Consider the following 20,573-nt stretch of genomic DNA (forward strand, 5'->3'; position numbering starts at 1 on the left):
TTGCTGCTGGTCAGTGTCTCTCAACTATAATCTAATCTTTATCATTTTCTCCAAGTTCAAAAATACTATAGATGTAAATATTAATTATTTATCTACTTAACACAATTGTTTATTTTTTTAAAAGCAAAATTTTAAAATGACAAAAAATATGAGATACAAGAACAGTTTTTTTCATTAAAATGATTATCTAGCTTTACTTTTACCCTAAATTATAGCTTAATTTTGTCAAGAATTAAAGTATTCTCAACCAAAACTTAAGGACTATCAGATATAAAAGGCTCAGAGATATAATTAAAACCATGGGCATTTATTATAAATCAATTGCTTTGACATTTCACAATTGGGAGACAGCAGTGTTTTAAAGCAGAGCATTGAACTTGAACTCTAGAACACCTGATCTGCTACTTGTTAACTAATAACATGTGGGCAAGTTACCTAACGTCTGTTTTCTCATCTGTAAAACCTAATAAATGGAAAGCACATGAAAATGCTCATACTTTAAAAAGGTCAAAAATATAACATCAAATGAAAATTCTGAACCAAATTTAATTTCTTTTATCATCAAAAGTTAAGATACATTTTCTTCAGTATTAGGAATCTTTATTGTTAATATAAAATAAATTATCACGTCTTACAAATTTTATATTTATAGCTGAATGTTTCTTCAATCATCACTGTCACTTCCTGATTCACTCAGCTGCAAATCATTTCCTAGAATAAAAAATAGCAAAAGTGTAGTAATTAAGTATTTAATATTTTCATATTCAATATATTTACTTTTGGATAACATAAATATCATGTGAAATATGACACCATGGGTGATCCTGTTTAGCCAGCATTTTGTCATTAATAATTAGATTGCTTATCCTATAATTTAGTCACATCGTTGGTAATTCCCAAAATTAATACTGCTTGTAAAGAAAACATACACCATCAATCTTCAGCATAGTTTTGGTATCACCTGGCATCTTTTTTAGTCTTCTTTCACATACCAACACCACCTCTTCTGTTACTCCCACTGATTTAATTACATCAGGTAATGAGAAAAAATGTGGTTTAGAAGATCAGCCTAAACCATTTTGAAGAGTGGAATGTTATGCAATTTTGTACATAAAATTCAGTCAAAATATTAAATAGTGTATGTTAAGAGTAACTCATCCTTGGTTCTGTTTGTAATTCAATGATGTGCTTACAGCAATGGAACTTACATTCCAGTGGGGAAAACAGGCAGTAAACAAACAAATATATAAGATGATGCCAAGTAGGAATAAATACTATGAAAAATGAAGATGGGTATGAGAAGAGTGGTGAGAGGTGCTATTTTAGATAGGATAGTTGATAAGGCCTCCTTGAAGGGTGACATTTGAACAGAGATCCAACTGTAGAGAGAAAGTCATAACAATGTGGATGGGGGGCAGATACTGTCCAGGCTCAGAGAACAGCAAATACAAATGCCCGAAGGCAGAAGCGTGCTTGCTATGTTCTCTGACTGCGAGAAGGCCCTGCAGCCGGAGTGGAATAAATGAGGAAGAAATGATAGGAAATGAGGTCAGAAAGATATCCAGATATCCAGAAGACTGGTTTCTAGGTTATGATAAAAACTTTGGATTTTGTTTGAAATGTAATGGGAATTCATCAGAAAATTTTAAGCAAGCAACTGACTTGAAATGTTGTTTAACATGAATATGTTATAATGGTATATATATACTATAATATACTATAATTGTATTGCAGTTTCTCACATAAGAAATAATATAGGCTTTGACTCAGGTGGCTCAGGTGGAGGTGGTGCTAAGCAGTCGGGTTTATAATATAAAGAAAGAACTTACAGGACTATCAAAAGTACTGAATATAGGGCTTGAGAGAAAGAAAAGTGAAGAAAGAGCCCCAGTGTTTCTGATCTAAACAACTGGATGGTGGTATCATTTACTGAGATAAGAAATGCCAGGGGAACAAGATTGTGTGAGAAAAATCACAAGTTCAATTTTCAACATGACACATTTGAGATACACAGTAAATATTCAAGTAAATATGTTATAGGCAATTGGATATATAAGTCTGGAGCTCCAGGTAGAGGTTACTCCTGGAAATAAAGATTTGGGAGTCACCAACTGCAGGGATTTATTTGAAGATATGGGATTGGATAATATCATTTGAGTAGTAAATTACAATGGCTAAAAACATTCTCATATTTTTAAACTACTCCAAAATCAACAAAAAGCTGGCATAATTTGAAGCTAAGTTTCTAGGCCATAAATAAGTTGTTGTAAGAGAGCTCACTCCACTGCATGAACTCCAGAACTATTACATTATTTGATAAATAAATCTGCTAAAGCTTCTTTTGTGTATCTGGTTCCCATGACCATTTGATACTTTTCAAGGATTAAGTTTCCACTTATTACACAACTATTCTATGGCATAAGAATGTTCAACTTGATATGATGCCCATAATAAGTTTCTTAGGTCAAATCCAAATGTCCCAAGTTCCACTTTTGTTAATAGACTTCATGTTGTACAGGTTATATGCACAGTATTACCATGCTCAGGACTGACCTGAGGGAAAGAGCAGCCAAAATGCAACAGCAGAGTGCACACAGCATACACTAGAAACACTTCTTGAAGTGCCAGGCCTTGGACAATGTACGACTCTTTTTTAATATAGCATTACTCTCAGGTGCAGGAAACATAACAAGCTTTCATAACACACAAAAGACAGAAACTTAGCCAAAATGACAAGATGGAGGAATTCTTCCCGAAAGAAAGGTCAGGAAGATATCACAGCCAGGGACTTGCTCTAAGCAGATATAAACAATATGTCTAAACAAGAATTTAAATCAACAGTTATAAGATTACTAGCTGGACTTGAAAAAAGCATAGAAGACACCAAAGAGACCCTTGCTGCAGAGATAAAAGGACCTAAGACTAGTCGGGCTGAAATTAAAAATGCTATAACTGAGATACAGAACAGGCTGGATATAATCACAATGAAGATGGAAGAAACAGGAATGAATAGGTGATATAGAAGATAAAATTAAGGAAAATAATGAAGCTGAAAAAAAGAGGAAAACAAAACTATTAGATCACGAAGGAAGACCTAGGGAACTCGGTGATTCCATAAAGTGAAAAATATCTGTATCATAGGAGTCCCAGAAAAAGAAGAATGGGAAAAAGGGGCAGGAGGTTTATTTGAACAAATTATAGCTGAGAACTTAACTAATCTGGGGGAAGGAAACAGGCATTTTAGTCCAAGAGGCACAGAGAATTTCCCTCAGAAATCAACAAAAACAGGTGACCACCACAACATATCATAGTGAAACCTGCAAAATACAAAGATAAAGAGAAAATTCTGAAAGCAGCTCAGGAGAAAAAGTCCTTAGCCTACAAGGGTAGACACACAAGGTTAGCAGCAGACCTGTCCACAGAGACGTGCCACAAAGGACTGGCATGATATATTCAACATACTAAATGGGAAAATATGCAGCTGGGAATACTTTATCCAGCAAGGCTGTCATTCAGAATAGGAGAGATAAAGAGTTTCCAAGACAAGCAAAAACTAAAAGAGTTTGTAAACACTAAACCAGCTCTGCAAGAAATATGAAAGGTGACCCTTTGAGCAGGAGAGTGAGACCAGAAGCAACAAAGACTAGAAAGAAACAGAGACAATCTACGGGAACAGCAACTTTACAGGTAATACAATGGCACTAAATTCATCTTTCAATAGTTACTCTGAATGTAAATGGACTAAATGCTCCAAACAAAAGAAACAGGGAAGCAGAATGGATAAAAAAAAAAAAATCCAAAAAACAAACAAGACCCATCGATAATGCTGCTTACAGGAGACTCATTTTAGACCCAAAGAAACCTCCAGATTGAAAGTGAGGGGATGGAGAATGATTTATCATGCTAATCGACATCAAAAGAAAGCAGGAGTAGCCATACTTATATCAGACAAACTAGATTTTAACCCAAAGACTGTAATAAGAGATGAAGAAGGGCACTATATCATAATAAAGGGGTCTATCCAACAAGAAGATCTAACAATTGTAAATATTTATGCCCCTAACTTGGGAGCAGCCAAAAATATAAACCAATTAATAACAAACTTAAACTCATTGATAATAACACAATAATAGTAGGGACTTTAACATCCCACTCACAGCAATGGACAGATCATGTAAGCTGAAGATCAAGAAGGAAAGAAGGGCTTTGAATGACACACTGAACCAGATGGACTTAACAGTTATATTCTGAGCATTTCATCCTAAAGCAGCAGAATACACATTCTTTTCAAGTACATGTGGAACATTCTCCAGAATAGATCACATAGTGGGTCACCAGTCAGGTCTCAAACAGTGTAAGAAGACTGAGATTATGCCATGCAAATTTTCAGATCACAATGCTATGAAACTTGAAGTCAACCACAAGAAAAAATTTGGAAAGGCCACAAATACATGGAGGTTAAAGAACCCTATTAAAGAATGAATGGGTTAACTAAGAAATTAAATAAGAATTTTAAAAAATACATGGAAGCAAATGAAAATGAAAACACGACAGTATAAAATCTTTGGGATGCAGCAAAGGTGGTCCTAAGAGGGAGGAAGTACATAGCAATACAGGCCTTCCTCAAGAAGCAAGAAAAGTCTCAAATACACAACTAATCTTACACCTAAAGGAGCTGGAAAAAGAACAGCAAATAAAGCCTAAATTCAGCAGGAGAAAAGAAATAACAAAGATAGAGCAGAAATAAATGATATAGAAACCAAAAATACAGTAGAACAGGTCAATGAGAGTAGGAGCTGGTTCTCTGAAAGAATTAACAAAATTGATATCCTCCTAGTCAGACTTATCAAAAAGAAAAGAGAAATGACCCAAATAAATAAAATCATGAATGAAAGAGGAGAGATCACAATCAACACCGAAGAAATACAAACAACTATTAAGAGAATATTATGAGTAATCATATGCCAATGAATTAGGCAATCTGGAAGAAATGGATAAATTCCTAAAAACATATAAACTACCAAAACTGAAGCAGGAAGAAATAGAAAATTTGAAAAGGCCCATAACCAGCTAAGAAATTGAATCAGTAATCAATTCGCCCAACAAACAAGAGTCCAGGGCCAGATGGTTTCCCAGGGGAATTCTACCAAACATTTAAAGAATTAATACTTATTCTTTTTAAACTGTTCCAAAAAACAGAAATGGAAGGAAAACTTCCAAACTCATTCTACGAGGCCAGCATTACCTCGATTCCAAAACCAGAAAAAGACCCCACTACAAAGGAGAATTACAGACCAATACCCCTGATAAACATGGATGCAAAAATTCTCAACATGTTACTAGCTAATCAAATCCAACAGCACATTAAAAGAACTATTCACCGGGGCGCCTGGGTGGCTCAGTTGTTAAGCATCTGCCTTCGGCTCAGGTCGTGATCCCAGGGTCCTGGGATGGAGCCCCGCATCGGGCTCCCTGCTTGGCGGGACGCCTGCTTCTCCCTCTCCCACTCCCCCTGCTTGTGTTCCCTCTCTCGCTGTCTCTCTCTCTGTGTCAAATAAATATATAAAATCTTTAAAAAAAAAAAAAAGAACTATTCACCATGACCAAGTGGGATTTATTCCTGGGATGCAGGGGTGGTTCAATATCTGCAAATCAATCATCATGATACATCACATTAATAAAAGAAAGGATAAGAACCATATGACCCTCTCAATAGATGCAGAAAAAGCATTTGACAAAATACATCATCTTCTCTTGATAAAAACCCTGAAGAAGGGATGCCTGGGTGGCTCAGTTGGTTAAGCATCTGCCTTAGGCCCAGGTCATGATCCCAGGGTCCTGGGATCGAGTTCTGCATTAGGCTCCTTGCTGAGGAGCAAGGAGCTTCTCCTTCTGCCTGCCTCTCCCCCTGCTTGTGCTCTCTCTTTCTGACAAATAAATAAATAAAATCTTTAAAAAAAAAAAAACCCTGAAGAAAGTAGGGATAGAAGGAACATACCTCAACATCATAAAGGCCATATATGAAAGACCCATGGCTATTAACATGCTCAATGGGGAAAAACTGAGAGCATTTCCCCTAAGGTCAGGAAAAAGACAGGGATGGCCACTCTCACCACTGTTGTTCAACATAGTCCTAGAAGTCCTGGCCTCAGCAGTCAGACAACAAAAAGAAATAAAAGGCATCTGAATTAGCAAGGAAGAAGTCAAACTTCCACTCTTCACAAACGACATGATACTCTATGTAGAAAACCCAAAAGACTCCACCAAAAAATTGCTAGAACTAATATAGGAATTCAGCAAAGTTGATATAAAATCAACACACAGAAGTCTGCTGCATTTCTATACACCAATAATGAAGCAGTAGAAAGAGAAATCAAGGAAACAATCCCATTTGCAATTGCACCAAAAACTGTAAGATACCTAGGAATAAACCTAACTAAAGAGGTAAAAAATCTGCACTCTGAAAACTACAGAACATCTATGAAAGAAATTGAGGAAGACACAAAGAAAAGGAAAAATATTCCACGCTCATGGATTGGAAGAACAAATATTGTTAAAATGTCTATACTTCCCAAAGCAATCTACACATTTAATGCAATCCCTATCAAAATAACACTAACATTTTTCACAGAGATAGAACAGACAATTATAAAATTTTCATGGAACCAGAAAAGACCCTGAATAGCTAAAGTAATGTTGAAAAAGAAGAGCTTGTTTCCCTCTCTCCTTTTTTTCCTTTCCCCCTTCCCATATGTTTATCTGTTTTCTTTCTTAAATTCCACATATGAGTGAGATCATATGGTATTTGTCTTTAAACAAGCCATAAGTGACTCTTGACAGAGAACAAACAGGGTTGATGGAGGGAGGTGGGTGGAGGACGGGCTAGATAGGTGATGGGTATTAAAGAGGGCACTTGTGATGAGCACTGAGTGTTACATGTAAGTGATGAATCACTGAATTCTACTCCTGAAACTAATATTGCAGTATATGTTAACTAACAAATTTAAATTTTAAAAAAAGGAAGAAAAAGAAGAGCAAAGTGGGAGACACCACAATTCTGGACTTGAAGCTGTATTACAAAGCTGTAATCATCAAAACAGTATGGTACTGGCACAAAAACAGACATATAGATCAATGGAACAGAGCAGAGAATCCAGAAATGGACCCACAACTATATGGTCAACTAATTTTTGACAGAGCAGGAAAGAATATCCAATGGAAAAAAGATATTCTCTTCAAGGAGTGCTGGGAAAATTGGACAGCCACATGCAGAAGAATGAAACTGGACCACTTTCTTGCACCATACACAAAAATAAATTCTAAAGGAATTAAAGACCTAAATGTGAGACAGGAATCCATCAAAATCCTAGAGAAGAACATGGGCAGCAACCTCTTTGACCTTGGCTGCAGCAACTTCTTACTAGACACATGTCCCGAGGCAAGGGGAAACAAAAGCAAAAATGAACTACCAGGACTCATCAAGATAAAAAGCTTCTGCACAGCAAAGGAAACAATCAACAAAACTAAAAGGCAGCCTATGGAATAGGAAACGATATTTGCAAATGACATATTGGATAAAGGGCTCATATCCAAAATCTATAAAGAACTTATAAAACTCAACACCCCAAAAATAGAAAAAAAATCCAGTTAAGAAATGGGCAGAAGACATGAACAGACATTTCTCCAAAGAAGACACATAAATGGCTAAAAGACAGATGAAAAAATGCTCAACACTGATCATCAGGGAAATACAAATCAAAACCACAATGAGATACCACCTCACACCAGCCAGAATGGCTAAAGTTAACAAGCCAGGAAACAACAGATGTTGGTGAGGATGTGGAGAAAGGAGAACCCTCTTACATTGATGGTGGGAATGCAAACTGATGCAGCCACTCTGGAAAACAGTATGGAGGTTCCTCAAAAAGTTAAAAATAGAACTACCCTACAACCCAGCTCTTGCACTATTAGGTATGTATCCAAAGGATACAAAAATAAGATTCAAAGGGGCACATGCACCCCAATGTGTATAAAAGAACTATCCGCAATAGTCAAAACATGGAAAGAGTCCCAATGTCCATCAACTGATGAGTGGATAAAGAAGATGTGGTATACATACACAATGGATATTATTCAGCCACCAAAAAGAATGAAATCTTGCCATTTGCAATGAGTTGGATGGAGCTAGAGTGTATTATGCTAAGCAAAATAATTCAGTCAGAGAAAGACAAATACCATATGATTACATTCATATGTTGAATTTAAGAAACAAAACAGATGAACATGGGGAAGAGAGGGAAAAATAAAGTTAGATAAAGACAGAGAGGGAGGCAAACCATAAGAGACTCTTATATATAGGGAACAAACTGAAGTTTGCTGGAGGGGAGGTGGGGTAATTGGGTGATGGGCAATAAGTAGGGCACTTGATGTAATGAGCTCCGGGTGTTATATGCAACTGATGGATAACTAAATTCTATCCCTGAAGCTAATATTATACTATATGTGAACTGACTTGAATTTAAATAAAATCTTGAAAGAAAAAAAAAATGGGTAGAAGATCCAAACAGACAGTTTTCCAAATAAGTCGTACAGACAGCCAACAGACCCATGAAAAGATGCTCAAAATCGCTCATCATCAGGGAAATGCAAATCAAAACCAAAATGAGGTATCACCTTACACTTGTCAAAATGGCTAAAATCAAAAAGACAATAAATAACAAGTGTTGGTGGGGATGAGGAGAAAAAGTAACCCTCATACACTGTTGGTGGGAATGTAAATTGGTGCATCCACTGGAAAACAAAATGGAGGTTCCTCAAAAAAATTAAGAATAGAAACACTATATGATCCAATAATTCCACACTGGGTATTTACCCAAAGAAAATGTAAACCCTATTTCAAAAAGATATATGCACCTCTATGTTTATTGCAGCGTTATTTACAATAGCCCAGATATGGAAGCAACCTAAGACTCAGAAGGATAAAGAATATGTGTTATATATCCACAATGGAATATTATGCAGCCATAAAAAGGATGAGATCATTACATTTGTGATGACATGGATGGACCTAGAAGTTATTATGCTAAGTGGAAGAAGACTGAGAAAGACAAATACCATAAAATTTCACTTATATGTGGAATCTAAAAAAAAAATGAACAAAAAGCAGAATCAGACCTATAACTCCAGAGAACTGAGGGTTGCCAGAAGGAAGGAGAAATAAGGACAGGCAAAATGGGTGCAGGTGAGTGGGAGACACAGGCTTCCAATTATGGAATGAATAAGTCACAGGAATAAAAGGCATACCATAAGGAATATAGTCATTGATATTATAATTGCATAGTGACAGATGGTAGCTAAACTTGAGGTGAGCACAGCATATTCCATAAACTTGTGGAATCACTATGTTGAAATGTAACATTGTGTGTCAACTACATGCAAATAAAACAATCTTTTAATAAATAAATAAATTTATTATTTAAAAGTACATGCAAACATATGGCTACTTTGTTGTCTTCTAGTATAGCCATGCTTGAACATTTTACAAAGTAGAATGTGTATTACTTTACTATAAAGTTATTTTAATTTTGTCTTACTATTACCTTGTTATTTTCAAAGATGTATGTACCTAGGTGATATTAAGTTATGAAATTCATCTCAAGATAGTTAAAGGGGACTTTAAAATATCTGTTATAAAAGATGGTATTGGGTCTGATAAGGTTGAGAAACGAAAAAAAAAAAAGGTTGAGAAATGAGATCATTGTAGTAACAGTAAGAGGGTTTATTTCCTCTTATTAGGAAACTTTGATTTGGATAAAATATATCAGAAAAAGAAATACATTATTTTTTTTTGAGAAATCCCAAATGGTTACTACTAGTATAACAAATCACTACTGACTTTTGCATATAATTTTTGCATCCACAATTATTTTATTATTTCTATAGTTTGTTGATGTTCCTGAATTTTTTATGTAGACAACTACATTTTCTTTCTTGTTTTCAATTCTTCTATCTCATTTCTTTTACTTGTTTTATTGCATTTGCTGGAACATTCAGTACAATGTTGAATAGAAATCATGATACCAGTCTTCCTTGTCTTCTTCCTAATTTGAATGAGAATGCTTGTACAGTCTAAATTACCATGTCGGCAATAGTTTTGTTTTTTGTAATTAACTTTTATGAAGTTAAAGAAATTTCCTTATATTAGACCTTTGGTAAAAGTTTTAAAATTAATAAATACTATATTTTGTCAAAATCAAATTTGCTAAAAATGATCATGTGACTTTATTCCTATAATCTCTTAATGTGGTGAATTATATTGCTACCATTTCAGATCCACATTTCTTACATTTCTGTGATGACCCTTATTTGGTCATGACTTAGCTTGCTTGTTTTAAGTGCATGAGTTATTCAATTTTCTAGTATCTTCCTTAGTAATTTTGTAGCTATGTTCTTTTTTTAAAGATTTTATTAATTTATTTGAGAGAGAGAGAGATCACATGAGTAGGGGTGAGGGAAGGGCAGATGGAGAGGGAGAAGCAGACTCCCCGCTGAGCAGGGAGCCTGACCCGGGGCTCAATCCCGGGACCTCAAGATCACAACCTGAGCCAAAGGCAAACACTTAACTGACTGAGCCACCCGGGCACCCCTGTAACTAGGTTCTTAAATAAAATTATTCTACATTGTTTTTTGTCTTGTTCCTGTTTGGTTTTGATATTGAGATTATCCTAAAATTATAAAAGAACTGGATTGCTTTCCCTGCTTTTCTATTCTCTGAAACAGTTTGTAGAAGATAAGAATTATTTGTTCCTTGAATATTTGTTAAAATTCATCTGTAAAACAATCTTCAGTTTTCCAGCATCTAGGGAGGAGGAGGAAGAGACATTAACTATTGCTGGTTTCTTCAGGCTTTCCATTTCTCTTTGAATCATATTTGATGACACTTTTTCTAGAAAAATCATCCATTTCTATCCCAAATTTACTGGGATGAAATGTTTGTAAAATTTGTATAATTTAAAAAATAAAACATACTATAGCTATAATTTTATCCATTTTTTCATTCCTAACATTGTTTCTGTCTTTTCTCTTTTTCTTCATCAGTTCTTGTTAGAGGTTGGTCTTTTTTTTTTTTTAAAGATTTTATTTATTTATTTGAGAGAGAGAAAATGCACAAGAGTGAGCGAGCACCAGTGGGAGTGGGGGGAAGGTCAGAGGGAGAAGCAGACTCCCCACTGAGCAGGGAGCCCCACCCGGAGCTCGATCCCAGCATCCTGAGATCATGACCTGAAGGCAGACACTTAACCAACTGAGCTACCCAGGTGCCCCAAATGGTCTTTTTATTTCTTTTCAATAAATTGCTTTTAGTTTTGTTTATTCTCTAATATTTCTTTGTTACCTATAGTTTTGATTCTAACCTATATTTCTTTCTCTGCTTTAAGCTTAAAATTATATTGTTTTTTCCTCAAGATGAATCTTTCACTCATTTGTTTTCAATTTTTTTTTAAAATAAAGAAGATTTTGAGTCTATAAATTTCCCTGTATCATTTTGGCTGCATCCTCAAATTACTGAGATATATTATTTTTGATATTGCTTAATTGTAAATATTTTATAATTTCCTTAGAGTTTCCTTTTAACATGTAGTTATTAGGCATGTGCTTTGAAGTTTCCAAGCATGCATTTTAAAATAATTTTTGTTGTGGGCGCCTGGGTGGCTCAGATGGTTAAGCGTCTGCCTTTGGCTCAGGTCATGATCTCAGGGTCCTGGGATCAAGTCCCGCATCGGGCTCCCTTGCTCCTTGGGAGCCTGCTTCTCCCTCTGCCTCTCTCTCTCTCTCTGTCTCTCATGAATAAATAAATAAAATCTTAAAAAAAAAAAGATTAAAAAAATAATTTTTGTTGTTTATGTTTTCATTGTATTATAGTCCATAATATGATCAATAAAATGTGAATTGAAATAATGTTATTTCCTTTGTCTCAGTAGGAAGTAATTTCTAAAATGTTTTATATATGCCTTAAAAGAATGTCCGCTTCACATTTTGAACTGTAGAATTCTTATTTACTATTAGAATAGGCATGTTAATTATCTTGTTCAAGGATTTTATACCCTTACTAAATTTTGTCCGCTTGATTACAGATGCATTAAATCTTCCATTATGACAGAGACTTGTCAATATCTCCTTCATCTATCAATTTTTATTTTATATGTATATATACACTCACATATACATACAACTACATATTTTAATATATATGCACATAAATGGTGAAGATACATTATTATGGGCATACAAATTTGTAATTCTTTATCCTCCTGGTCAATTGAAACTTTTGTCATTATTTGGCCATTCAAGAAATCAGACGCTCCAATTTTACCTCTTGATGTAGGAAGCACTAACAACATTAATAACTGGAAGTTCAAAAGACCTTTCCTAGTCCCTATTTAATTCATAGTTTCACTTTCTCTGCCACCCAGACTTGGCTCCTTCCTTCTTTAGTTCTGTTATTTGGCTAGAGCTGGAGTCAATCCTTCCTAGCTGCTTTCTTTATTATTATTAATTAACACAGTGAGATTAGCTTTAAGTAAACAGAAAGTCCCATTCTCCCCCTGAGAGTATCAACCTGTAGGCTTTCATTACAAAGTATTTATTGAGCATCTACTATGTATCAGGTACTGTGTTAGATGCTACTATATTCAATAAGCAAAAAATAAACATAATTGGTGTCCTCCTGGAGCTTATGTTTAGAAGAAAGCAAATCACACAAAAGATATAATTTTATAATTATGACATTTTATATAAATGAGATATTGCTCTGAAGTTCTACAAAAAGGGGATTTGACCTTGTCATGAAGGTGTCCTTGATAAAGTATGCCTTGAATTGTAATCTAAAGGAGAAAAAACTAACTACATTCTGAAAGGAAGGAAGTGTTTCTGTGGGTGAAAGTATTTGAGTACAGTGGCAAAAATTAGGTAAATGTTGCTAGAACACAAGGAGCAAGACCATTATAGCAAGATGTTTTGTGTCTATCATAAAAGAAATTACAAATGACCCTTGAATAATGTGGGGGGGATTAGGGGAGCTGACCCTCTACGGTGAAAAATTTGCATATAACTTTTGACCCCACAAATACTTAACTACTAATAACCTACTGTTGACCAGAGGCCTTACTGATAGTAGAAACAGTCGATTAACACATAATTTCTATGTTACATGTATTACATATACATATTCTTAATAACATTAAGAAAATCAAAAGGAAAAGAAAATACATTGATAGTACCAAAAAAAAAGTCTATTAAAAAAAAATCCACGTATAAGTGGACCTGCACAGTTCAAACCTATGTTGCTTAAGGGTCAACTGTACTAGCTATTGAAAAGTTTAAAGCAGGAGGGGTGACAAGTTATATTTTAATTATGAAAAGATCAAAATGGCTGCAATGTACATAATGAAGCAAAAATGGGTTTGACTAGGTAAGGGGTGAACCAGTTAGAAAGTCACTGCAGGGTTAAAAGCAAGAAGTAACAGCAAGTGGAATTAGAGTGATAGTAGTGGAGATGCAGAGAAGTAGATGAATTTGAGAAATATTAAGGAGGTAAAATAAACAGGACTTGATGAAGGACTGACTACACTATAAAAAGGGAGAGGAAGTAAATCCTTGCATACAATTAGGCTTCTGGATTGTATCATTAGATGAATCCTGCCTTTCACTAAGAGGAAACACTGTGAGCCAATGATTATAAGTTGGTTTTAGACAAAGTGAATTTGGGATGCCCCTACTAAAAGATGGTGTTGGACCTACTTGTTTCCAGAGCTCATAGGTCTGGGTCAGAGATGCAAATTTACAAGTTATCTATACATAAGTACTAATTACAACAGAAATATGGAGGAGATTACCTAGGGAAAGAAAGTGGAGTAAAAAGAAAAAAGGACCTAGAATTAAGGCTTGAGAACTCCAGCTCTAATGACTAAGTAGAAGATTCTAAACTGTCAAAGGAGAAAGAGAAATGTATCTAGAGAGACAGGAGAAAAACCAGTAAGACATTATGTCACAAAGTCAAAAGAAAAGGAATGATTCAACAAAAAGGTAATGGTTAATCATAGTATCAAATGAATAAAATAAGAGTTTTTTCTCTTTATCCAAATTTTAGATCATAATCACTATGGCTCCACTGTGAATTCTTACTTTTCCAATTACTCATGTTTATATATACTTACTTAAAGTATTCATCAGAAGGCTACTGTTGTCATGAGATCTATTCTGGCCAGCATCCATATCAGGAATCCTGCAATGTGGCATGGCAGACATGGCAGGATGTCCTGAGATATAATTCCCTGGATCAGAAGGAGAGGATCTGCACTCTTCATCGTCTGAGTCACTGGAACTATCCTCACTACTTGAAGATGATGAACTTTTGGAATCCGATGAACTATCACAACTACTCATCTGGTCCATTAGACTAGCTTCTGCCTTCAGTTCTAAAAATAAAACAGAAAAATAACAGATAGGTTAAATAAATAATAGTAAATATAGGGGCGCCTGGGTGGCTCAGTTGGTTAAGCGACTGCCTTCGGCTCAGGTCATGATCCTGGAGTCCCGGGATCGAGTCCTGCATCGGGCTCCCTGCTCGGCAGGGAGTCTGCTTCTCCCTCTGACCCTCCTCCCTCTCATGCTCTCTGTCTCTCATTCTCTCTCTCTCAAATAAATAAATTAAAAAAAAAAAAAGAGAAATAATAGTAAATATAAATATTAAATAAATAAAATAAAATTTGAATGTGTTAGCTTCTAAGAAACTGTTGATGAGGAATAAATGAGATTAATCATGCATTTAGAGCATTTTAAGCATTTTATTTAAAAAGCTCCTCTACCATTAAAAGACATAGGCAATGCCTAATCTAAATGCTACATTTATTATACCATTATACTTAAATATGTATGTAATTCAAATAAAATAAAGAATGTGAAAAATTAAAACTGTAAAAATTAAAATCTATTTTGGCAGAAACCATTCTCCAATTCCTCTTACTCTCCCAATACATATAAGGCAACACAGTACATACAGATGACTTTCTTTTTTTTTCCCCAGCTTTTCTGACCTATAATTGACAAAACTGTATATATTTATTTTACATTTTTTAAATTTTATTATGTTAATCACCATACAGTACATCATTACTTTTTGATGTAGTGTTCCATGATTCATTGTTGGCGTATAACACCCAGTGCTCCATTCAGTACGTGCCCTCTTTAATACCCATCACAGGCTAACCCATCCCCCTCCCCCCTTCCCTCTAGATGTATATATTTAAAGTGTACAACAGGCTCCCAGCCCCAGTGTAAGAAGCAGCTTGGCCTGCGAAAACACTTCCCCTTGAACCAAGAATCTGGACATTCAGTGTGAGCAGTTAGGTGATGCTGGGTGGAGAGAGCTCCCACCTCTGATCCAGCAGTTCGAGGTGGTCAGGCTGGATGACAGGGGCCTCACAGAGCTGTGCTGCAAGGATGTCAGCTGTGCTCTCTGGGCCAACCCCTCCCTGACTGAGCTTAGCCTTTGCACCAAAGAGCCGGGTGATGCCGGTATGCACCTGGTGCTCCAGGGCCTGTAGAGCCCCACCTGCAAGATAGAGAAGCTCAGCCTCCAGAACTGCTGCCTGATGGAGGCTGGCTGTGGGGACCTGCCCTGTGTGCTGCACTTGGTGCCTATCCTTCAGTGACAGTTTGCTGGCAGATGCAGGCCTGCAGCTGTTCTGCAAAGATCTGCTGGACTCCCACTGCCACCTTGAGACACTTCAGCTAGAGTGCTACAACCTGATAGCTGCCAGTCGTGAGCCCCTAGCTGTGGTGTTCAAAGGCCAAGCAGCACTCCAAGGAGCTCATGGTGAGCAACGATGACATCTGCGAGTCTGGCGTCTGAGTGCTGTACCAGGGCCTGGTGGACTCTGCCTGCCAGCTGAAGACGCTCAAGCTGGAAAACTGTGGCCTTGCGTCGGCCAGTGGTAAGGACCTGTGTGGTATTGTGACCTCCAAGGCCTCACTGCAGGCACTGGACCTGGATGGCAAGCTGGGTTACATGGGTATTGCCGCGCTGTGCCCCAGAATGTTACACCCCAGCTCCTGACTCAGGGCTCTGTGGCTCTGGGACTGTGACATCACCACCAGGGGCTGCAGAGATCTGTGCCACATCCTTAGGGCCAAGGAGAGCCTGAAGAGTGGAGCTTAGTGGGCAATGTGCTGGGGGACAAGGGTGCCTGGCTGCATGTGAGAGCCTGCAGGAAACTGGCTGCCAGCTGCAGTACCCATGGGTAAAGTCCTGCAGCTTACGGCTATCTGCTGCCACCACTTCGGCACAACCTTGCCCCAAAACAGTATCTCGTGGATACTGCAGATGAGCAACAACAAGCTGGGGGATTCTGGAGTCCAGGAACTCTGCCAGGGTCTGGACCAGCCTGGCACCACACTGTGAGTGCCCTAGATGGGGGAATGCGACATGATGGACAGTGGCTATGGCAGCCTGGCCTTGCTCCTGCTGGCCAGCCACAGCCTGCACAAGCAGCACTTCAGGCAAGAACTACATGCTCTGGAATAGCACGACATCTACTGGATGAAGCAGACCGGATCGCCTGCAGGTCTGCGAAGGGCACAAGCTGAGCCTGAGGTTCATCTCCTGAGTAGCCTCCAGCCCCAGCTTCTGAAACCTACTCTCCTAACAGGCCCTACCTGGGACCCCGCAGGGGACTGGCTGTTCCTAGGGGCTCTCACTCTGGTGTCCTAGCTTTGACTGAAGGGAAACACTCAAATCAACTGATTTCTGTGAGAAAATTTTAGACAGTTCATAATTATTAAAGCACTTTTTTTTGGCAAGAGGAAAAAAAACCCAAAATATACAACTTAATGCTTTGAAATACATTGTGAAACGATTATCATAATCAAGTTAATTAACATATTTATCCCTTGTGTGTGTGTGTGTGTGTGTGTGATGGGAACACATAAGATCTGCTCTCTTAGAAAATTTAGATACCATACTACTGGCACAAAAATAGACACGTAGATCAATAGAACAGAATAGAAAACCCAGAAATGAACCCACAACTTTGACAAGACAGGAAAGAATATCCAGTGAGAAAAAGACAGTCTCTTCAACAAATAGTGTTGGGGAAACTGGACAGCAACCTGCAAAGAATGAAACTGGACCACTTTCTTACACCATACACAAAAATAAGTATTAAATGGATTAAAGACCTAATGTGAGACATGAAAGCATTAAAATCTGAGAGGAGAACACAGGCAGTAACTTCTTTGACATAGGCCATAGCAACTTCTTACTAGATATGTCTCCTGAGGCAAGGGAAACAAAAGCAAAAATTAGGACTTCATCAAAAATGATGGACTCTGAAAAACAAACTGAGGGTTCTAGAGGGGAGGGGGGTGGGAGGATGGGTTAGCCTGGTGGTGGGTATTGAGGAGGGCACATTCTGCATGGAGCACTGGGTGTTATGCACAAACAATGAATCATGGAACACTTCATCTAAAACTAATGATGTAATGTATGGGGATTAACATAAGAATAAAAAAAAAAGCTTCTGCACAGTGAAGAAAGCAACAAAACTAAAAGGCAACCTTCAGAATGGGAGAAGATATTTGCAAATGACATATCTGATAAAGGGTTAGTATCCAAAATATATAAAGAACTTATCAAACTTGACACCCCCAAAAAATAAATAATCCTATTAAATAATGGGCAGAAGACATGAATAAACATTTTTCCAAAGAAGATAGACAGATGGCTAACAGACACATGTTATGGAAATAGCCCAAATGTCCATGGACTGATGAATGGATAAAGAAGATGTGATAAATATATATATTTATGGAATATGGACTATTACTCAGCCATAAAAAAGAATGAAATATTGTCATTTGCAACAACATGGATGGAACTACAGAGAATTATGCTAAGTGAAATAAGTCAGTCAGAGAAAGACAAATACCATATGATTTCACTCATGTGGAATTTAAGAAACAAAACAAATTAACATGGGAAAAAAAGAGAGGCAAACCAAGAAACATACTCTTAACTGTACAGAACAAACTAAGGGTTGCTGGATGGGAGATGGGAGGTGGGATGAGGTAAATAGATGATGGGGATTAAGGAATGCACATGTTGTGATGACTACCAGGTGTTGTATGTGAGTGTTGAATCACTAAATTGTACATCTGAAACTAATATTCCACTGTAACTGAAATTTAAATAAAAACTTTAAAAAATTTAGATACCATAGTGTATATTAGATCCCCAGAACTTATTCATCTTATAACTCAAAGTTATAAACCACCCTCCTACACGGTTTCTAGGAGTTTAACTTTTTTAGATTGCTTCCACATATAAGTGAGATCATACAATATTTATCTTTCTCTGTGTAGCTTATTTCACTTATTTCTCTTTCTGATAGTTTGTTAGTATATAGAAATGCAACTGGTTTTTGTATATTGATTTTGTATCCTGCAACTTTACCAAATTCATTCATTAGTTCTAACAGTTTTTTGGTGGAGTCTTTAGGGTTTTTTAGGCATAAGCTCATGTCATCTGTAGAAACAAATTTATTTCCTCTTTCCAATTTAGATCCATTTCTTTCTTTTTCTTGCCTAATTGCTCTGGCTAGATTTTTAGTACTATGCAGAATAGAAGTAAAGAGAATGTCTTGTCTTATTCCTGATCTTAGAAAAAAACTTTCAGCTTTTCACTGTTGAGTATGATAGCTGTGGGCTTATCATATATGGCATTTATTATGTAGATCTATATTTCTCCTATATCTAATTCATTGAGAGTTTTTAATGTGAAAGTGTTGAATTCTGTCAAATGCTTTATCTGCATCTACTGAGATGATCATATGATTTTCATCCTTCATTCTGCTAACATGATATATCACATCTATTGGTTTGCATATGTTGAAATATCCTTGCATTCCCAGCATAAATCCCATTTGATGATGGTATATAATCCGTTTAATGTACTGTTGAATTTAGTTTGCTATATTTTGTTGAGGACTTTTGCATCTATGTTCATCTGGGATATTGGTAATTTTTTGTGTCCTTCTCTGGCTTTTATATCAGAATAATACTGGCTTTGTAAAATTAATTTGAAAGTGTTCCCTCCTCTTCAATTTGTTGGAATAGTTTGAGAAGAACTGGCATTAATTCTTCTTTAAACATTTGGGAGAATTCACCAGTGAAGCTATCTATATGTTCCTGGGCTTTTCTTTGCTAGAAGATTTTTGATTACTGATTCAATCTCCTTACTTATTATTGGCCTGTTCAGATTTTCTCTTTCCTCATGATTCAGATGATTCAGTCTTGGTAGGTTGTCTCTTTCTAGGAATTTATGCATTTCTTTTAGGTTATACAATTTGTTGGCATATAATTTTTCAGTCTCTTATGATTGTATTTCTGTAGTATCAGTTATAATGATTCTTTCATTTCTCTCTTTTTTCTTCATTAGTCTAGTTAAAATTTGGTCTACTTAATCTTTTTAAAAAACCAACTCAGTTTCATTCATCTTTTCTATTGTTTTTCTGGTCTATTTCTCTTATTTCTATTCTGAATAATCTTTATTATTTCCTTCCTTCTGCTGACTTTGGGCTTAGCATGTTCCTCTTTTTCTAGTTCCTTGAAGTTATGAAGTTAGGTTATTTGAGATCTTTCTTTTTTCTTAATGTAGGCATTTATTCCTATGAACTTCCTTCTTGATCAGCTTTTGCTGCATCCTATTATTTTGGTATATTGCCCTTCCTTTTCATTTATTTCAAGATTTTTAAAATTTCCTTTCTGATTTCTTCTTTGACCCATTGGTTGTTCAGGTGCATGAAATCCACAAATTTGTGGATTTCCCCATTTTCCTCCCATTGTTGATAGTAGTTTCACACCACTGTGGTTGGAAAAGATACTTAATATGATTTCAATCTCCTTAAACTTGTTAAGACTTGCTTTGTGACCTAACGTATGATGTATCATGGAGAATGTTCAGCTTATGCTTGAGAGGAACATGTATTCTGCTGCTATCGGATAGCATGTTTTATACAAATCTGTTAGGTCTATTTGGCCTAAAGTCTAGTTCAAATCCAATATTTTCTTATTGATTTTCTGTCTTGATGATTTATCTATTGTTGAAAGTGGGGTACTGAAGTCCTCTATTTTTGCATTGCTATCTCTATTTCTCCCCAGATCTTTAAATATGTAATATATTAGGGTGCTCCAATATTGGATGTATATACATTTACAACTGTTAAATCTGCCTGGTGAAATGATCCCTTTATCATTATCTAATGACCTTCTTTGTCTCTTGTGACAGTTTTTGACTTAGTCTGTTTTGTCTGATATAATAAGTATAGCTACTTCTGCTCTCTTTTGGTTTTCATTTGAATGGAGTATCTTTTTCTATCCCTCCACTTTCGCCTACACGTGTCCTTAGAGCCAAAATGAGTCTCTTGTAGGCAGCACCTAGTTGATCTTGTTTTATCCATTCAGCCACACTATGTCTTTTGATTGGAGAATTTAATTCCTTTCCATTTAAAGTAATCATT

At 36.3% G+C, this 20,573-nt stretch overlaps 1 protein-coding gene and 1 pseudogene across 1 annotated transcript in view; one reads left to right on the forward strand and one right to left on the reverse strand.

The window, feature by feature from the left end:
• Window positions 1-291: 291 nt before the first annotated feature.
• EAF2 (ELL associated factor 2) overlaps window positions 292-20,573 on the reverse strand; it is a 43,789-nt gene continuing 23,507 nt past the window's right edge. The window contains exons 5-6 of the mRNA XM_081833112.1: window positions 14,214-14,474; window positions 292-711 (exon numbers count right to left, since the gene is read on the reverse strand). Of these exons, the coding sequence (XP_081689238.1) occupies window positions 665-711; window positions 14,214-14,474 (308 nt within the window). The 3' untranslated portion in view covers window positions 292-664. The remainder of the gene's footprint in view (window positions 712-14,213; window positions 14,475-20,573) is intronic.
• LOC145716942 (ribonuclease inhibitor pseudogene) lies at window positions 14,883-16,736 on the forward strand (annotated as a pseudogene).

Source organism: Leptonychotes weddellii, chromosome 1, assembly GCF_054177405.1.
Source record: "Leptonychotes weddellii isolate Sample4059 chromosome 1, ASM5417740v2, whole genome shotgun sequence".
Classification (NCBI taxonomy): Eukaryota; Metazoa; Chordata; class Mammalia; order Carnivora; family Phocidae; genus Leptonychotes; species Leptonychotes weddellii.